Below are 21,816 nucleotides of genomic sequence, written 5' to 3'. Positions count from 1 at the left end.
GCTGAATATTGCTAGCTGCTGAAAATGCTAGCTGCTGCTGGAAAAGCGGGTTTTCACACATAGAACTGGTTATTGTTCAACACTTGGAAAATTTGACAAAGTTTTGGGGCTACTTAGCCCGACTAACTAGCGAAAATTCAAAAATAAATGATTGACCTAGAAATGAATATTTTCATCAATAGCTGAACAAGTACAAAGGAGGGGCAGAGGTCAAGAGTCGCGTCATCATCAAAGAAAGAGTCAATGGTCTTGTCCATATTGGAGAAATCTTCCATGTCTGTAGGGTAGACACCATCCTCTTCAAAATTTTCTTTTCTATTTTGAGGAGCCAATCTTAAAGCAAGAATTAACTATCTTTTCGGCGGAGATGAACCCTTGTCGGGCTTGATGAACCCTTGTTAAATTCTACCCGACCAAGGTCATCTCGCCCTACCAAGTTCATCTTTCCCGACCATGATTCATGTCACTCGACCAGGGTTCATCTCGTCTGATCAGGATTCATCTCACTTAATCACCAGCAAAGATCTTTCTAGATCGAGTTCTTTCCCGCTTGGGCCAATCACAAGGAGACGGGCTGCCAGTATAGGTTACCATCCCTCAAAATCATTAGCCTGACAATCAGTACCCATGACAAGACCAGAACAGTATGAGTCTCCATGCCTACTGACAAAGAACAGGGCATGGGCAGTTGTCAGAGGACAAGGCATGAGCAGCTGTTAGATGACATGGCATGGACAGATGTCTAATCAAGAACACTGTCCATGCACCATAATCGAAGTCATCTCCTCCCCTATAAATACTCATGTTTGCGCTTTCAATTGGGACATGAGATATTATATTATAATGTATTCAATAAATTCTTTCTCTACTTAATGAACTATGTACTAACTTGATCGTCGAAGTGGCCACGCTGGAAACCGTTACGGCGCCAACTGACATTTTCTTGTTGAGTGTATAGGTTGTCAGACCCTAACTCATCCCACCATACCAGACCAGGCCCATCCCACTAGGCCCGACCAGGCAATCCGAGCTAATCCAATTAGGTCAGGTCACCTGGTCTCATCTTACCAAGCCAGGCCACCCTGTCTCATCCCATCAGACCAGGCCACCCTGTCTCATCCCATCAGACCAGGCCACCCGGACTTTTCCTATCAAGAGAGGCCAGAGTCATCTAATCAAATCAAAAATCATCACATGTATCATTATTACATTTACACATATTGCCCACACAGCTCACTCAATCTACATGGGCATCATCGGATAAGTAATTTAGTCACTTTTCCATGAAAATTACATTTTTATGTCGGTGCAGCAAACGTGAGGCCTCATATATGGATAATAATTCCACCTTACTAAAAAAAATACGAGTGGAGATGGATTTTTATAGTGAATTGGTGTCTGGTATACAGCCCAGACGAGCGTTATGAGTTGCTTAGCTTGGACCAGCTACAGCTAGACATCAATGAGGGATGTAATGTAACAAAAAAATTGGTCAGCATTGCGATGGTCTTAAAGGAACTTCAAATTGGAGGTGTCGGGGAGCCAAAGCGAAGACTATCATATGCACATGATCGGTGGTTGTAGCAGAACTACAAATCATTCGCTTTGGGATGGGTTTCCGTAAAATTCATGGTTTCTCGAGCATATGCATTTTTTCAGATTCTCTTATTACGGTTCAGTTCACCGCTAATCGTGTAGATGTCTTAAACATTGAAGGAAATATCATTTTTGAGTTTCAATCAATTATGAAACCTCTAATTTTCTAATCAATTCAACACATGAAAAGATCGACAAATGAAGTAGCTCATAAGCCCAAGAAGTTCTTAAGTCTGAAATTAGTTTTGAGTGGGTCAATTGTGATGTACCTTTATTGCTAGCTACTATTTAACTCGTGACCTCGATTGATAAGTTTAATGGATAAACTAAAAAAAAAAATATCGTGATTTGTATATTTTTTTATTTTTCATAATATTATTGGTAAATTTACATTAATAGTCCAATATTTTGTAGTTTTTCGATTTTAGTTTATCTTCATTAGATTGTTGATGTGATGTCGGAAAATGATGACTTGTTGCCGGACATTGTTATCGTGTCCGATGCCAAGTCACACTCTGACAAAAAAAATAAAATTAAAATTGAAATTTTTTTTGCAAATTATTAGATTAAGATCATGAATTGATCGATAACATGACAAAAAAATAACGTACAAATTATATGACGTAAGATATTAACTTTGCCTTGCTTTTTTCTGTTTTGTATGTTTTTACACTTTGATGTCATAAGGATCCATAATAAGCTGGAGAAAAAGGCTTTCGTGTAACATTTACCACTGCATATATGTTATATGAAATAATGAAAGATCCACATACATGATATATTTTCACATCCAAAAAATCCAGTAACAAATTTTTGTTTAGACGACACATTTAATAATAATAATGATAATTGTTGGGATGTAGCCAAAGTCCCATATTGGAAGATCTAAAGAAAGATTATGGGTTAATAAAGATGAAATGATATCTCCATTGGTATGAGGTCTTTTGAGTGGTTTCAAAGCAAAACCATGATGTTAAAACCTAAAGTGGAATAAGATAAAACCCAACTATTCAAATTTTAAATTAATTTATTACATATACCTATATGAGGTTTATAATTATAAGTAAAATAACTCAACTAACTTTAAAAATTTATACATATCTCCACAAGTTTGCATCATTAATCTTTCATTAAATCCAGCCAAGTTTTAAAATTACACGTATGTCTATGAGATTTTATCTATTTTACGATTGTCCTCTCATATTCAAGTGGATAATTTGAAAATGGGCACGAGAGAAGTATATGTAATTTGTTGGGTCAAGGGTGAGAGAGATATTGTGATAGATGACCTCCTGAAAAATATAATTATTCGTCATGTTGTCGACGTTATACCATTTGATTTGGTTGGTAGAGAGTCGTAAAAAGATATACATCAGATCTGGATGGATAACATTGTCTATATCGGTGACAGTACTAGCGTCAAGATAATGATAAGATAATGATAAACTGATCTCAAGCGACTTAGATAGCAGCGAAGCACGACCCCAAGCTCCTCTCGAATTCACAAACCTAATGGCCCAATCCATTGGCACTCATATCGGTGTAGCTTTTCATGTCTATTTGTCGTTTAGTATGAGTTTATGCACTATCACAAGTATAACGAAAACTTACGTCTTAACTAACAACTATAACTTATGATCTAGTGATAAACGGTTGATTCTAACATAATTTTTTAAGTAAACATATGTAAATGTAAGATTGATACAAATATTATGAAATGTATATTTAATTTTCAAATTTAGTTGGGAGTTTTATAATCATATCAAAATCAAGACTTAACAAGATTTTAATTCAAAAAAAAAAAAGTTAATAAACAATTAAACATATATTTTTAAAATCTATACAAGCTATAAAATCTTATAAAGAATAATTTCAAAGAAAAAAACGTAATGACTAAATGAGTTCTTGATATCTGTCTACAATTAATATTGTTTAATGGATTTATATTGTGGTAATTCTTTTTCAATCACATAAAATAAAATTTATAAATTTGACGCATAATCAGATAGATTTAATATAAAAACTCATATAAAATCATCGTACAAATTAATTTTATTAGATAAATATCTTGCTCAACCTATAATACCAAAGTCCATAAAAATTGAGTTTGACTTTGCGTGATTTACAGGTAAACTTAGGTATGCGTGATTTTAACATTTTCATTATTGCTTTTAAATTTTAAATGTGAAAATGAGAAATTATATAATATTATTCGAATTATTATATTTTCTTCTTATGGACTGATTGGATAACTACCACAAATTGTGGTTTTTTTTTAAAAAAAAAATCTCAGAATTGTGGAAAGTTTTTAAAAGAAATTCAACTCTGTCTCTGTCTATCGTACAAACAAATTAAGACATTACATGTGTGAACAAAAATACCTTCTTTTAGTTTTAAAAAAGCACCTCTTTATTTTTAATAAAACATTATAACTAAAATATATGTCGATAAATTGCTAAAATCGCGTGCAATCTATTAAAAGATTCTCTATTAACATCTAATTCAACGCTATTCATAATATATTTGAATAGTGTGTATATAAGTCATTTTAATTTTTCATTTCATATGCATATGGGATAAGGTAGCACACTCATCTTTCATTCAGAACTTGACATCTTTGTCACGACTTGATCTCTCGATCTATATCGTCAAGAATCTAGAGATGACTCATATATCATATATGTTCAAAATGTGACTTTAGTCATGTAGCATTTTGGTCCACAAGTTCAAAAAGTGACTCTCACACACATAATAATTTGTCATTAACACTTATTTTCCAGCGTTTGGATGAAAATATCATAACTATATTCTAGTCGGTTTAAGATACATCTCATTAATGTTAAGTTATTTTTCACATTAAGTTAATATATTTATTAAACATGGTCCAAATTAAATTACTCTCTGAAATAATGCAAATGTTAACTATTCGAAACATATTCCACCTAAAATCATTCCAAAAATATAAAATTGGTGAATTTTTTCTTGTACACGGGGATCAACAAAAAATATAGACAACTTAATATTGATTGAACAATATGTAGCGCAAGGAAAAAACGAACACAAATTTTTTTATAAGACTGTCTCACAGGTAAATTTTATAAGACAGAACTCCGATCAGACACAGCCAATGAAAAAAATTGTTTTTCATTGCATATATAGATGTTTTCGATTCGTCTCACTGACATAGATATGTGAATTGTCTCACAAAAAAACCTACTTTAAAAAATAATATTAGTTCCGTGATCGAATTGTGACTTAGAAAAACTTTGTGAATTGATAAACTAATTATTAATTTTGAAATAAATTTAAGTCAAATAAATTTTTTTTTCTGCCAACCTAATAAATTAGAAGTAGTCGAAGTCTGCCGCTAAAAATAGAATGGATTAATTGAATGTCATTGGGAGCCAATGACTTCAATAAGTCGATACACGCAATGATGTATATGCAGTTAGTAGTTAGCCTCATTTATTTCTCCTTACCTTTTTAAATTTATAATGTTTAAAACCTAAATGTGACACAATTGTGAAAATATTTAATATTATAAAGTTGGGATTACTAAAAAATTGTGAATTAATTTTATGTACTTATAATTAAATATTTAGTAATACAATTAACAATTTAATAATTAAAATAATTATATATGTATCAGAACTTTTGTAAGATAGTCTTATGAATCAATTTTATGATACAGATATCTTATTTGAGTCACTCATTAAAATATTAGTTTTTATGTCAAAAATATTTTCATTATTGTATATATGTACACGGTTTATCTATTTCACAAAAAACAAAATAATACATATGAAGTTGCGTACTTCAAAAAAAAAAAAAAATTGGGCCTAATCAACCAAATCTCTCGGTATTTGTATACTAAGTGGTAACACAAATATAAAAATGCTAAGTAGTATTATTAGCCCTAGTTAATTTTTGTACTATGATCTCCGAGCGAATGCGTATATTTTTTTAACACAAAAATTTTTGTGAGACGGTTTCACGAGTCAATTTTGTGAGACGGGTCCTTATTTGGGTTACCCATGAAAAAATATTACTTTTTATATCAAAAATATTGCTTATTATTGTAAATACGATTAATGATAACGTCTCACAAGATACCTACTATTTTTTCAATTACAAGTATTCTTTGCTCTCGAATGAGCATCTTTTTATTTGTTTCCTTAACAACAAGAAGAAATCTCATTTTGCATAAGCTGAAACAAAATAAGAAAATATAATTACTTCCACGAGTAAATATTTTGTAAGACAGTCTCATGGTTTCAATAATCGTAAGATGCGTTGACCCGATCCATAACTAATCATGAATAATAGTATTTTTATCATAAAATCAACATTTTTCATGAGCGGAGTCCGGTCGAAGATTCGTCTCATAAAATTGATTTTTGATACTGTTTTACATGAGTTTTTTTAAACTTTCAGATACTCCGGAAAATTATTTCTAAAAAAAAATTAAAGCTAAAAACACCTTAGAAAAACTCATTACTACTAAGTTTTTATCCAAATTAAACTAAAAATTTGGGTCTCATTACCCATGTATGATAGGGACATTACATACAAGTATATATCTCAATTCAATCTCTGTTTACGTGTAATCAATCCATTTAATAGACGACAAAAAATACAACTGCACAAGAAAATAGTTTTAGACAAATTTTACAGATTTAACAATAGAACTGATCACGTTATCCACCCAAAAAAAATTATTATAAAAATAGAAAATCTTATCTATAATATATATATATAGAGAGAGAATATCTTCTCCAAAAAGGCGTGAAATAGATAAATTAATGAGACATGCAGGCATATTCAAGGTGGAGCCTAAAGTGGCACCACATGCACATATAATCAACTATTGTTTGTTGAAACATATTTTTTGGTTTTTTTTTTTTAATTTCGTTCAATTTATTTATGATCAAGAATATATAATTCAACTAAAGATGACAGATGAATGGTATTGAAGTTTAAGTACACAAAAACTCATATGAGACGGTCTTATATGTCAATTTTGTTAAATAGATCTCTTACTCGACCCGAATAATGAACAAATATCATTTTTATGTCAAAAATATTATAAATAAAGATCTGACTCAAGAAAATCTCATTGTGAACACTTATTCTTTTTTTCCCAATTTTATAATTTATTTAAACAAAATTGAAATAGCTATTTCTGGAATCAAAATATTATATTCGATTTTATTTTTGTATTTTATTTTGTTTTATTTTAGTTAGCTGCCAAAAAGGTTCCTTTTGTCGTAAAGAATTGATGGGGGCAGTTGGGAAAATATACAATTAACAGCTTTTTTCCGTGGGGGCCTACCATGTTAATCAGAGGACAAAACAATGTTCATGATTGCCTAGAAAAGTAAAATTTGGCCTGCGCATCTATACCTTTTCTTTATTTATTTAATTATTTAATTTTTTGGGTTTTTGTTTGGGAGTATGAATGGCAATTGGTCAAGTTTAAATACGATTCGGATTAAAAAATTTGTTTGGGACGAGTTAGATCCGATTAAACGAAGACAAAAATTTGTGTGAGACGGTCTCACGGATCGTATTTTGTGAGACGGATTTCTTATTGGGTCATCCATAAAAAAAAAGTATTACTTTTTATGCTAAGAGTATTACTTTTTGTTGTAAATATCGGTAGGGTTGACCTGTCTCACAGATAAAGATTCGTGATACCATCTCACAAGAAACCTACTCTTAAACGGATCCACAAGCATGTTCGATATGAGTCTTGAGATTTAATGGATCAGCTCGAGGTTCACAATGTATCCACAAACATGTTCGATATGAGTCTTGAGATTTAGTGGATCAATTCGAGGCTCTCAACGTCATTGTATTTTTCTATATATTATCGTCCTTATTTGAGAGACGAGATGATTATCCAATGAAAAGATTTTCTTCTGTATCATCAAATATTTAGGACATATCCGATCATGTGCTACTTCAACGTTAGAAGCCAAAATTGTGTAGAAAAGTCACTCCAATCCAATGCTATTCTTGAAGTTAGATTGGGGTGGTACTACAGTGTTTCACCATATTTGGTGTAGCTTGCACTAAATATGTTTTATTATTTTTTAAAAAATAATAATATCATATAATTTTATAGTAAATGAATTAAAAATATGGTTAATAGATTAACAATAAATTATTATTAATTTTATGGTGTTATACATTAGAAATTTCATATTTTAATTATTTAATAAATACATAAATAATATAATTATATTTTGTATATATTAAATTCAAGTTTAAATTTAATATATATGAATTTGAATAAATTTATAATGAAGTTATTTGTTATATAATTGAACTGCTATAAATAAAAATGCTAAGAATATTCTAAAAATATTTGTTAAGACAAATTTATATATAAGTTTTGATGATCATAAACTAAATTAATCTAATTCGAGTTTATATTAATGTAGATTATTAAATCGAATTAAACATGACTACAAGTACGATGATCAAGCTATGATGTTGCCAACTAAACTGAACAGACAGATCGAGCTATTATACTATTTCGACCTGATAGAGTTTCTTCATAAGCACGACTTGAACCAAGATGTTCAANTAACTAACTTTTGATATCATGATCTCTTTTAATAATTATATATATTAATAAAGTGTTAAAACTTTAATGTAAGTCACATGTAGTTCAGCGGATAGAGTTTTTGTTTCTTAAGCATCAGGTTGTAGGTTCAATTCCTATTTGAGTTTTTTTTAATTCTTTTTTTTTCTATTTATTTTCTTAACTCATATATCAAAATTGCAGTAGTCCATCACTATTTTTTATAATTACATTTTGATCTTCATTTAAATATAAACTAAAAGAATTATAAAAAATATCACACACTTTGTATTCTGAATTATGCTTTACACACGAACATTGTTGTATTGTGAGAATCAATTGTAATTATCAAACATGTTTTTGAATATATCAAGTTGAAGAAAAGAGTGCTGACAGTTCATCTCGTTAGGGTTGTAGAACCGAACTGAAGTACTTTGTACAAGTTATTGTACTAATCAAATCTTGTAGTAGGATCATTATGAAACAAAAGAAGGGCAGACATACAAGTTTAACATTCGAACTTCCATAAACAACTCGTTACTTCTTTATTTACTATTATTTACTTGTATTGTTAAGATTGTCATTTGTGCTGATAGGTTAGCTGATGAAAACTGGGTTGTTGTTTTTATATCATACTCATTAAGTCATCTGAGCAATTTCCGTACTTAAAACTTATTTCTAGTAGCTCAAATTACTCGTATAAATGAAATATTGACTTGATCTATTAATACAACTTAAGCTTAACATTATTTTGACATAGTTTGCATAACAATTCATTCACTCCCCCACTAAACTATTATTTTCGATCCTTATAATATTCTTTTTAGACTTGAGTTTAGAGCTAATGAGTTAGAGAAGAATTTCTATTTGATGTAGAAATTATATTATTTTGAAGTTAGTGATGCACTAAAATAGAGTAATAAGGTATCTTTAAGTTTATGTTTGGATCGATTAATTTTATTCGGAAGAAATCATTTGATTAGTCTAGTGACATGATGAATAAACCTTAAATGACACTAATATACCACAATTTCCATTGAAATTGTTTCAGTCGGCAGATAGTATATGAATTTGAAATCACTTCAATTTTATTATCCAAATAAGCCCATTAATTTAAAATCATTATTTGAAATTCTTCACTTCAAAATCAAGTGATTCTAAATCTGTGCTTCAAAACGACTGAGCTAGTTTGGATATTTATTTTTAGTATTATCGATTTCAAATTCTTCTAGCATATTTGTGTATATTAAATTATCCATATATTCTTAGCTGTTTTGGGTGCTTTTGGTGAAAGGAGGATTTCTCAAATAATTAATCCGGGATAGAGTTATTTGAATTTGAGATATGAATTTCAAAGTAATTTAATTTTTGAAAATTTGAAATCGATCGTAAATGTATTATTAATTCATCGAACTAGCTAAAAATATTTAGGGGGGGAGGGGGGGTGTTTTTTTTGTAATTCGTACATTTATTATGTTATTATAAAATAAATTACATTAATTTAAATTTTGGATTTAAAATTCTTAATCCAAAAGTAATTGAATTTCAATTTTGTTAAAGTTTATGTTTTAATATTTCCAATAAATTTCAGCATCCTCAAACTAAAGCCATTCAAACCCTCTCATCGAATCAAACACAAATCCATCTATTCAAATACAATAGTAGATATTTGAATATTTATAAATACATGAAGGAATTTAATAAAGAAAATTGTAAATTTCAATTAGTTTTGTTGGTGCAATAATTGTCTCTACTGGAAGAGCGATCGAACCGTGGTGCTGTAGCTGCTGCACGTTTTAAAAATTTGAGTTGCACAATTACTACTAGCTATAGCTTTGGTAAAGCGGCAAGTGCTCGGTCCTACAAGAGGTATAAGAGTCAATGTCACAGGTTCGATTCTCATTGATTGCAAGGAGTGCAATTATTGGGGAGGGAGATTGTTGGGTGCAATAATTGTCCCTGCTATAAGAGCGATCGAACCATGGTGCTTGAGCTGCTGTGCGGTTTAAAAGATTTGAGTTACACAATTAACAACAGCTATGTTTTTGGTAAAACGGCAGGCGTTCGATCCTATAAATTTTTTTTAGAAAACTTACCAAATAAGGAATGACGTAATTTGTATCCTGAATTCGATTACTTAAATCAACGCAAAAATTAGAACTTTATATTATATGTTAAATTACTTTGATATTTACAATTCTTTATTTACTTTTTTTTATAATCAATATTCTCTAAAATTTTATATGCACATTTTGAGCATTGTTTGCTTTGAAATTTATAAATATGGACTGCTAAGTGGGCGGGTTTAATATATATTTGGGCCCCAATGTTTAAGAACTAATTGGACTATTGGGCTTAACTTTTGGAAGTATAAGTGGGCCGGTTAGTCTGTTATTTAAAAGGAACCGGGTAGTCCGGTGTGGCATGGGACGTGACATGCAATTGTAACTAGTTTTCTTCTCCTCATCAAAATTCAAAATTATAGGTATTAGCATAGCCTTAAAAGTCATAGGCGAAGCCATAAATATGACTCTATTCTGATTATAATTTTAAATTCTAAAATCTTTTAATATTTTAAATTGATCTAGCCGGACTAATATCATATTATTCCAAAATTATACAAAATTTACATATAAATTTTTTTAAAAAAAATTTGACTACCGGCCTAAAGCCCGAGTACACAACCATGTGGCTCCGCTACTGCTCCAAGTAAATAATAACCTTGGTTAAACTAATTTTCAGAAAAATAATTCAATCTAAGTATATTCGAGTGTATTCAATAATTCAAATGTACTTGAGAATGTAAGTTTTTTTATAGTAAAAATCGATCAATGTTAATTTGCTAACTATCCTTGTTACCTTGTAAATAGGTTGCAGAACATGTACACGACTTATCATATATTCAATGACTTTATTTATTCTAAAGTGTTTTTCCATGTAACACGTCTAAATATAGCCCTGTGGATCCCTATTACTTCACATAAATATATATTCATACAAATCAAGGTTCTGAAAAACATGAATGTCATTTTTCAATGTTAAGCGAGATTATGTGTAAGAAACATTTTCAATTTTTATTATAATTAACTTTTTATTATTTTTAGTCAAACAATAAATAAAAAGATGGAATTATTATAAAATTAAGACTACGTGAATAAATTAAAGTGCTAAGAATATTAAATTATTAAAAATATAAGAATTAATAGTTTCACAAATCTACAAAATAATATAATAAAATTAGTTCATTATCAATCAGTATGTCATATTAATGTTCATGATTTTTTATTTAATATGTAAAACCGAACGTTTGTCGTTTTGCCAAAAGTTATTTCTGATGTTAGTAATGAAATTCAAATATTTTAAGTCATATAACAGTTCAAACACTACGTTTCGATTGCTCTAACAATCATGAACAATTATTGCATCCCAACAATCTCTATCCAGGTAATTGTACTACTTGCAATCAATGGTAATCAAACTCTTGATTTTGGCTCTGATACCAATTATACGACCGAGTACTTGTCGTTTTACTAAAAATTATAGCTGGTGGTCATATTGCAACTCAAATATTTTAAACTGTACGACATCCCACTTTCTAATGAGCAATCATTGCACCTCAACATAATATTTGTAAAGATGTATTAATTCAAAAATATAAGTGAAACAAAAAAAAACTCTTGTGAGACATTTCATGGGTCAATTTCGTGAGACGAAACTTTTATTTGAGTCACCATGAAAAAATATTACTTTTTATTGTAAATAAGGACATGATTGACGCGTTTCATGAATAAAGATATGTGAGACCGTCTCACAAGAGAATAAAATAAAGATTAATGATTGTTAATAAAATTGCATTTTATTTATCATCTCCTATCATTTAACCAATAAACATAGTTATTGATGACAATTATTAAATAATAATAATAATAATAATAATAATAATAATAATAATAATATATCTTAAAACTATAATATATTTGGCATATAGGAATATAGTAATTGATTGAACAAATCATCCTCTATATGTCGTGGGTTAAGGGCACTCGTTTATCTAAAAAATGAGTTAACTGTGATTTTATTTTAAATCATTGGGTTTAGATATTCTTTTGGTACTTCTTAATACTTAAAAAACAAATGGCAGCAACATACATTTTCATTTGAATTAGAAATATTTGAAATTTGATTTTTTTTTTCTATCAAAGAATTCGATGGACAGTTATTCCCGCATAATACACTTTGAATAGAAAAAATTTGATCAATTACAAAAAGTTTTTTTTTATCATATTATTACCATATAAATTAAATAATATAAACCAACCAACATATCAAGCAAAGGCTTTATGAGAAAGGTAAGCGCCATTAAACTCGGTTGGCTAGTTTAGCCTACTTACGACATTTTCGATGTCATAATAATTAGGTGTGGTAATTTATAGCTCAAGATTACATTTTTTTTAAAAAAAATATTGTTTGGTCCTTTTTTTTTAATATATATAAAGTGATAAAATATTTGATTAGAAAATGTTTTTGTTTCAATTTTTTTCAATGAAAAAGTGAGATTTTGAAATCTTAAAATATATTTATTTCGATAAAAATTAGTTTTAAAAAAAGTAATGGCGAAAATATTGAATAGTCTTTATGATGAGAAATTTATAAGGAACACAAGTTCTAACTTCCTGTGATGGTCCCTCGTAAAAGAGTTGATTGAGGGTACGACATATGTGGAAATAGGCTTTTTTTCCCCAAAAAAACCTTGGTTAAATAAACCGTATGTGTCTTGTAAGACTGTCTCACATATTTTTATACGTAAAAGAGTCAATCTTACTCATATTTACAATAAAATTAATCTTTTTAGGGGGCGTTTGGTTCATGTGATAAGGTGGGTTTATTTTTTTAACCCACCTTATATCTCGTTTGGTACGCGTGATTATTTAACCAAGTCAATCCCTCCTATGAATGATTAAATTATATTAGGTGGTTAAAATAATAACTCCTCACCCCCTAGGATTATTTATCAAACTCTTAATCCATCATAGTTTTCCAATTTTACCCTTCTTCTAAATTCAAACTCACCACCAGTTTCTTCCACCGACCGTCGACCGGCAACCGTCGGCCACCACCGCCGGCCACCTCCGGCCGTCACCGACCATCTCCGCCGCCAGCCGCCAGCCGCCGACAACCTCCGGCCGACCCCGTCGCCGTCGCCGGAGTGGAAGAATAAAAAAAAAAAAACAATTTTGTCATTTTATCAAAAAATTCAAAATTATCCCACACTTAAAAATCATACCAAACATAATACAATTTTACATTATATATTACATTTCTATCACAATCATTTTTTTTTATCATTTACACACTAATCATTAATTTATTTTATCCTCCAAACCAAACGTAGCCTTACGGTTTACAATAAAATTAATTTTGTACGATAAAAAAATTTACAAAATTAATTTTATTGTAAATATGAGTAAGATTGACTCTTTCACGAATAAAAATCCGTGAAACAACACATGCTCTTTATTTTAAAGAAAAAAACTTGTTTTTTTGGGGAAAAAAGCTCATAAAAAATAATTTTTTTTTATAGATTACTCAAATAAAATATTTATCTCATAAAATTAATAATTATAAAATTAATTAGTTTCAATAGATTATGTTATTTTTTTTAATAATTTAATAATTTGCTTATATATATGTGTGTGTATATAGAGTTTGCGAGAAGCCAAATGCCCAGCTAGTATTTCAAGCAAGCTTCCCAAAATACTGAAGAAAACGAAGATAATACACAATATCTCGCAAAATTCAGGGAAGGGGGAGAACGGTAGCCAACAGTAGAATCTTGCGAGTCTCTGCTAATGGGTTTTCTGAGCTGATATTGAGGAAGTCCTTTTTGTATTCGTATTGATAAAGTCCGCATTTTTTGTTGTAGTTTTTCTGGCATTGGAAAGGNTTTGTTTTTTTTTTTTTTTTTTGTGGTTGGTTGCGTGCTTCTGAATTCTGACTTCGACTCTGTGTATTAAACTTAGGAATCTTGTAAAGTGGTAGAATTCATGTGTATTAATGCATCTGTGTTATTGTGCCACTTCTCTGCATATATGATTTACAAGAGTTTAAGAAGAACGTTTCCTTTTTTCTTGATTTTTATTTTTTTTCTCCTTCTGTCTTTTTTTTTGTCTCTCTGTTGAACTTCAGTTTGATCCGTATCTCCTTCTCACAGACTGTGCACTAACAAAGCCATGGTGGCCGCTGCAGCAACTCACGCATTCCTTCCAGTAGTGTCCCCAACTTCGGATTCCTCCGGAAAACCATTGGGAAAGTTCGGGGGAAGCATTGTTGCTAGTGTTGATGGTCGTGGAAATGGCCTTAGTTCAAAGTCCCCATCTTTGGGAAATTTAAGGGTTAGGGCCAATGCACAAATCCCTCCCAAAGTTAACGGGTCTAAGGTTGGAGTTATGGATGGTTTTGAGACTGATGAAGTGACCCCATCATCTCCCCCTCGAACATTTATCAATCAATTGCCTGACTGGAGCATGCTCCTTGCTGCCATCACGACACTATTTTTGGCAGCTGAGAAGCAATGGATGATGCTTGATTGGAAACCGAAACGACCTGATATGCTTGTTGATCCTTTTGGTTTTGGGAAAATTGTGCAAGATAGTTTAATCTATCGACAAAACTTCAGTATCAGGTCCTATGAAATAGGAGCTGACCGAACAGCTTCTATAGAGACATTGATGAATCATTTGCAGGTAACCGCTGGAAATCGTTATTATGGTGCCTTGGTATGTTAATTATGTTTGCAAGACTACAATTATTGAAAGTCTTACTTGATTATGGTTAATATGGTGTAAGTACAGGAAACAGCTCTTAACCATGTGAAGAGTGAAGGTCTGCTTGATGATGGCTTTGGTTCAACACCAGGGATGAGTAAAAACAATTTGATTTGGGTGGTAGCTAAGATGCAGCTTCTTGTGGATCGTTATCCTGTATGGTAATTCACGATACGTTGAGCAATCTTGATTTGGCTATCCTTTGGCTTGATGTCTTAGAGATGCAATTAAATCTGTAAAGTTCAATGGCATAAATGTTTCTCCTGCAGGGGTGATGTTGTTCAAGTCACTACTTGGGTGGCTGCATCTGGTAAGAATGGAATGAGACGGGATTGGCTTGTACGTGACACCAATACAGGTGACGTTCTAACCAGAGCATCCAGGTGAGAATTGTGTGACTAGTCTGCATAAATAAGTATTTTATTTACAGTTATTAGATTTTTTCCATCATCTTGGTAGCCTACTTTGTCAATTAGGGGATTTATAATAGCAAAACAACGTCATGCCCAATGAGTAACCTGGTTAATCTGGTTTTGTGGGTTAAATAAGAGGGGCCAATGAAAGGCACTCTACTTCCAATCTTCAACCATCAATGGGTGACTTCTTCCAGCATCTTTTGAGTCAGACTGATAGAATTTGTTGCTAAATGTTGCATAGCATTTGAAATCTATCAGACTCTGAACAATTTACCCAAAACTTTGTTTCTTGTTGGATTAATGGCAGTCTGTGGGTGATGATGAATAAAGAGACGAGGAAACTATCTAAAATTCCAGAGGAGGTCCGAGAAGAAATAAGTAGCTATTTTTTGGAATATCCTCCTGTTGTAGATGAGGATAGCAGGAAGTTTCCGAAACTCAATGAAAGCACTGCAGACTCAATTCGTACTGGTTTAACTGTAAGTAGAATCTGTTAGATGTTAGTAAACTACTTCGTACCCTACAAATATGACATTCTTTTTTCTCACTGCTTGAAAGTTCCCATTCTTTGTGTGCAGCCAAGATGGAATGATTTGGATGTGAACCAACATGTGAATAATGTGAAATATGTTGGTTGGATTCTTGAGGTGAATATTTATTTTCCTCCCCATTCTCTTTAACTTTGGCAAATGTTGCATTTTGGTGTTCCTTATTTGAAAGATAGGATATAGTGTTTTTTTTTGCTTATTTTAGTTCATCTTAACTAATATTTTGGTAGATTGGATTGGTGAATTAATTCTATGAAATGCATCAAAATGAATAATATTAACAAACTTCACCACGTTTACGATATGATCTTATCCGTGAAATTACTGATTGCGGAAATTCCCGGCTTTTTATTAGCTACTTTTTCATAATCTCATTTGTAGTTACTTGTTTCAAAGTGATGTGCATCTACATCATCTATGTTTGTTTCAGAGTACCCCGTCCACGGTTTTGGAGACTCTCGAGCTTGCCAGTGTGACTTTGGAGTACAGGAGAGAATGTAGGAAAGACAGTGTTCTGGAGTCCCTCACTTCCGTTGTGGAGAATGAGGTTGGTGACTTGGCAGCAAATTCTGGCTTTATTGAATGCCAGCACTTGCTACGGTTAGAGGACGGTGGTGAAATTGTTAAGGCAAGAACTGACTGGAGGCCTAAATCATATAATACAATTGGAAGCTCGAATCCGCTTCCGGTCGAAAGTGCATAGTGACTCTGTCTTCTCACAGCTGAAGTGGAGGTACTGTGAATTAGATACTGCTTTTGCTTGTGGTTGTGCTGCATTTTCTGTCCAATTCCATGTAATATTCAAGACTCCATGTTTGTTTTTTAAAAATTTTATTGATTATTTTATTGATCGGGAGAAAGATACATACAGCATTAAGTGATTGCTAGTACCTGTCTCCGTCTGCCATTTAATTTCCAGCTAGATGAAAACTCACAACGGTACCATTATTTTGGTACCGTTTTCAATTATTCAAAGTGAAAGTTGGTGTGTAGGGGCGGTTAGCAGTCTATTTCTTTACTGTCCAACGGGTTTCTGCTTTCATTCAAAATGTATTAATTGAGTTGCTTACTCATATATTATATAAAGACTATTTTTAAAAAAAAAGAAAGAAAAATTAGATGGAGGTGGGAGTTTTGTCGCTATCAGCCTATATCACCTAGGAACGGAAAAGAGAATGTCATTGCACGACCCATGAGACACATATATAGGGCTATTTGAGTTTAGATGTTGGGTGATGCAAACTCCAACCACGTAGCCAGTGGCGGAGCCACCTTATATGACACCCGGGCCCAATTTTTTTTTCTATGTAAATTTTGAATTAATTTGATATTATTCTAGAGTTTAAAATTTTAGTTCGGGTAGATCAATTTAAAATATTAAAAAATTATAGAGTTTAAAATTTTAGCCTGGTTAGAATCATATTATTGGCTCTGTCACTGCACGTAGCTGTTGGAAGGAAAATCAACTAATATAGTTGGCCCTTTTGTTGATAATTATTATATTCCTTTTAAATGGTATTGTTTTTTCTTGATTGATCATAAAGATAGTTCATTTTAAAGTCTGGACGGATCGATGGAGTATATTTGTGGAGAAAATTAAGAATATAACATTTGTTTGATCATGAATTTATTTGTTTTATGATCTGGTGTAACATAGAATAATCTTGAATGATCGATGCATTGAATGAAAGATGATATGAACGAGATAGTGATTGTTATTTTTTATGTTATTTAAAGTGATTGTTATTTTTTTTTTTTAATGAATGGACACCGTGTCAAATCATCTGTCATGTGATTTCAATTCGAATTTCCATTTCTTTCCGTTTCAAATTGTTGCACAGAAAGGATGGAATTGGAGCGTGGCGGGATTGTTGGTTTGCATGGGATTGTGGCACGTTGGAAACATTGTTGAATAAATATTTCAACAAAAGCAAGCCATGTTAACGGACTCTATCGCCGTAGAAAACTTGTAAGATATCAAATAAATAAAAATTAGTGAAATAATGTACACACCTTGATTGTATATCATATTTATTTTCTTGTAAGTTTTGTTTTCGTTTTCTATTTATATAATATAATTGAGAATAAAAGTAAAACGACACAAAAAAGGAAATATATAACATAAAATAATTTATTGTTTAGTCTAATTTTTTAGTTTGACTTGTGCAAGTGGAAAGATCATTACTTTATTTATTCATGAGGGAATGCTTCTTGAGTAGACCAATTCCACGTTCAAAATCTCAAACCTTGCCTTGGAGGGTAGGTTTACCTTCTTAGTTGAGCCTTACATCTCAACTATTCAAACTCATACTACTTTGTTAAAACTAAATAATGGATATGATATTTTCGCAACGTATAAATGGGTTTTCTGTCGTGAGCATTGCACGCTGCACAATTAAAAACTATTGAAGATCAGATATATTGACAACTCAATGCACAATATGGAAAATAACAAAAACTATTGAAGATCAGATATATTGACAACTCAATGCACAATATGGAAAATAACATCAACGACGCAGACTGTGCGCTGCAAAAAGACATTGACATCTCACTACAAGCCGTTGATTAAATATTACATCATATTCCAAAATCAAATCACCATCAACATTGATATGTTCCAAGATCAAAACAACATAAATATATTCCAAAATCAAACCGACATCAATATGTTCCAAAATTAAACATCGTCACTATTATTTCTCAAAGCTTATGTACAACATTACAGACTATTCTTTCAGCCGCAAACATTTCTTTAATCACATCCATTGTAAGCCTGCAATGAACAGTCAAATTTTAGTCTAAACTCCTACAAACAAAATCTGAAAATTAAACCCAATTAGAGGAAGAATAAACAGGAAACGACAAATTTATGCTCAATTAGTTCTTCGATGATAAAATGTGCCTCAAATGAAGGTAAATACAGTTTCACTAATGTAAGCTTTGTCTTGCCCAAGTTCCTACAGCTCAAGTAATTCAACTTTATAGCACAAGCAAAATTTCCAGATGTGAGCAGACAACTCACTTGTGACTTATGGAATGAAATAACGATAAATTATTTGAACAAACCGGAAGAAGGAAGAAGCCAACGTCCTGAACTATTGGTCCTGGACGATGGAAATAATGAAATCCTCGGGCAGCCAATCCATGACTGTACTATTGAAAGTTAATATAGATATTAGAGACATAAATCAAGATAATGATGCATGAAATTCAATGAAAATAAGTAAGATATAACAAGGCAATCACAAGATTCATCTGAACTTCAATCAAATCAATAACTATAAAAGAAAAAGTATGTGGGAGTTCGAAGTACAAGTTCTTGGAAAAGCAGAGATTAGTTAGACTAGACAGAGCTCACTTGTGCAATTAAAGGCGTGTGTAAGAAAATTTTAGAAGAAATCCACTTTTCTTGAACCATCATAATAGAAGCATCAGTCCCGAGCACTTACTTTATAAACACACGCTACATAGGAGTGTAGAAATAAATAAATAAAGTTAACAATTACATCAAATGACAGCTAGGTCGTACTTTATGCTTTAACGTAATTTACACATTCCAAATCACAATTACCATCAAGATGCAATGCCTTGTCATTCAACGAACTGGAATTCCTGCCGATAAATTAACTACACCAATCAACTACAGTATATAACTCAACAACCTTCATTTTTCCCAACAATTTTACGAAACCAATTTCCTTAACCTTTCAAACTATTCAGCTTTTCTTTACAAATATGTAGCCACCACAAACCATTTATCCATTAACAGATTCAACGTCAAGCCAAAGAAAGATACGAAACCAATGTTAAGGCTTCATTTTTTCCTTGGACAAAGTAAAAAATCTAGTCCTTATTTTACGCAACTTAAAAAATATTAAAAAACAACAAGTAATTGCGTAAAAATGCAACCAATAACCAAAGAAGTCTTAACAAAAAAACAAATCGACTAAGTAGTGAGAATAGGGAAAATCGTTCGTACATGGGAATTTTTTTCCAGTTTTTTACATTTACTTTTCAGATTCCATGTATTACAGGACAGAGAAATTGCTCTGGCATTAACACTAAATACGACAAGCAAGAAGAGATTGATCAAGCAATTATTAATGTATAAATATAGGTAAAGACGAACCTGACAGATGAGACCCCCTAAAATATACTTTCGGTTTTCTGCAAGAAGGTTGATTTCTATTGTCGTCTCCGCGCAAAAACTTTTAGAACTTCTCATCACCAAGAAACAACGCAAGAAATAAAATGGAAAAGAAAGAACAAAAACACATCAAGAAATTAAACAAAACAATAGCAATTTCTTTAAACGAGAAAACGAAAGCCATAAATATTAAAAAAAATGGTGAACCTTTGAAGCCTCGCGACCAATGTAAAACGACATCCTGTGGATTTTACAGCCAGTAACCAAACTTCCATATCAATCAACATCCATCATCCTTATACATAAACAAGGTCTGAAATCAGAGGAACTCACCCCAAAAACTTGCTGAAATAACGAGCACGACGACACGCAGAAACAGGGCTCACGCTAGGGCTTCGGTTCGCTCGAATCCGAGCTCCAACGGTACGATTCATGTCGCAATCGAGGTCGTGAGGTCTTGGTCTCACGTTCACGGTGGACGACGGCCTCTGTCCGGTGGAGGAGCGCTCAGATTTTTGGGTGGAAACAGGGGGCGACGGGTTGGGGTTTGCGGGAGGAATATGGGGCTGCTGAAGAAATGAACTTATATCGGTGTATTTTTTGGGTAACATAATGCGTTTAATAAGAAGTAACATCCGCCGCATGTTTTAATTAATGTCGTTTTTGTAAGGTGCAATAAAGTTAATAATGTGTGTATGATAGCATGTCAATGATGTCGCGTTGAAAAAAATCATCTTTCTTGTAATGTTTCTAGTTTACTAGTCAAATTTAATGTCGTAAACCTGGTACAATTAAATATTTTACAATATATTTAGGTACCGTTTCGTTTGCACGATGAGATAACTTAATAACATGTAATTTTGGCTGTTTGAATATGAAGAATCGTGATCGAAATGAAGTCTACTATAACTTATCTTTCGTTTTCCTTGATGGTCTCTGGCACTTTTGGGTCGGGGTAGGCTAGTCATCGGAACCATTAAAAGATGGAGCTCCAACTTTACCTACTCAAGGGACTGTATTTGCAAGAAAACTAAGGATAAAGCTCCGAATCGTTCTCTACAAGCGGTCGGGAGGTTCTTATTAAATCGGTGTGCAGGCTATCCCTTCCTATGTGATGTCTTGTTTCAAAATTTCGGCTTCTATTCGTCAGGGTATCGAGCAAGCACGTGCTAATTTTTCGTGGAATGAAAACAATGTGAATATATGTTTTACATTGGACTAAGTGGTACGGGCTCTATAAACCAAAAATACATGTTGGTTTGGATTTCCGAAAAGTATATGCATCCGATATAGCACCATTGGCAAAACAAGTTTGGCATGTTATACAAGCTCTTAATTCTTTGATGACAAAAGTACTCAAAGGTCGTTATTTTAAACATTCTGGTATTATGGAAGCTGGATTAGGAGCTAACCCTTTGTAAGTGTGACCATCCTTACTTTGGGGGTGATATCTACTAGCCGAAGGTCTTTGTTGGAGAGTGAGAAATTGACATGATATCTAAGTATTTTCAGATCCTTTGGGTTCTAGGTTTTCTAAACTATAAATGTTTTCCTACTCCTCATGTAAATTAGAAGGAGAAAGTGGCAAATTACATCCATAATTACTGAGTTTAGGATTAATAATTAGTGCGTCATTACTTTGGAGTCTTAATACCTCTCCCAAAGTACGTATATTTTTGTGGTGAATATCTCG

General features: G+C 31.9%; 1 protein-coding gene and 1 long non-coding RNA gene across 9 annotated transcripts; one reads left to right on the top strand and one right to left on the bottom strand.

Moving 5' to 3' along the window:
* Positions 1 to 13,889: 13,889 nt before the first annotated feature.
* Positions 13,890 to 18,113, top strand: LOC140984171 (palmitoyl-acyl carrier protein thioesterase, chloroplastic-like). The gene is made up of 8 exons (XM_073451414.1): positions 13,890 to 14,088; positions 14,397 to 14,928; positions 15,037 to 15,170; positions 15,279 to 15,392; positions 15,733 to 15,904; positions 16,004 to 16,072; positions 16,404 to 16,706; positions 17,815 to 18,113. Exons 2-7 carry the CDS (start codon positions 14,416 to 14,418, stop codon positions 16,674 to 16,676), a joined length of 1,275 nt encoding a protein of 424 aa, XP_073307515.1. The 5' UTR covers positions 13,890 to 14,088; positions 14,397 to 14,415; the 3' UTR covers positions 16,677 to 16,706; positions 17,815 to 18,113.
* A 374-nt stretch (positions 18,114 to 18,487) lies between these two features.
* On the bottom strand, positions 18,488 to 20,749 carry LOC140984148 (uncharacterized). 8 transcript variants are annotated; one of them, XR_012176574.1, is made up of 5 exons: positions 20,457 to 20,749; positions 20,331 to 20,364; positions 19,548 to 20,193; positions 18,879 to 19,129; positions 18,488 to 18,749 (listed from the first exon to the last, which is right to left on the bottom strand). It is a non-coding gene; the product is annotated as an uncharacterized lncRNA (long non-coding RNA). The 8 variants fall into 8 exon arrangements; XR_012176571.1 differs by having other exon boundaries at positions 18,488 to 19,129; positions 19,548 to 19,588; positions 19,956 to 20,193; XR_012176572.1 differs by having other exon boundaries at positions 18,488 to 19,124; positions 19,548 to 19,588; positions 19,956 to 20,193.
* Between the last annotated feature and the right edge of the window lie 1,067 nt (positions 20,750 to 21,816).

Source organism: Primulina huaijiensis, chromosome 1, assembly GCF_012295235.1.
Source record: "Primulina huaijiensis isolate GDHJ02 chromosome 1, ASM1229523v2, whole genome shotgun sequence".
NCBI classification, from domain to species: domain Eukaryota; kingdom Viridiplantae; phylum Streptophyta; class Magnoliopsida; order Lamiales; family Gesneriaceae; genus Primulina; species Primulina huaijiensis.
This window is presented reverse-complemented; position numbering and strand designations above follow the sequence as displayed.

Coding starts and splice junctions, on each gene's coding strand:
- LOC140984171 (XM_073451414.1), top strand. CDS start 14,416: ATGGTGGCCGCTGCAGCAACTCACGCATTCCTTCCAGTAGTGTCCCCA. Junction 14,929..15,036: donor CATTGATGAATCATTTGCAG/GTAACCGCTGGA, acceptor GTGTAAGTACAG/GAAACAGCTCTTAACCATGT. Junction 16,073..16,403: donor ATGTTGGTTGGATTCTTGAG/GTGAATATTTAT, acceptor TGTTTGTTTCAG/AGTACCCCGTCCACGGTTTT.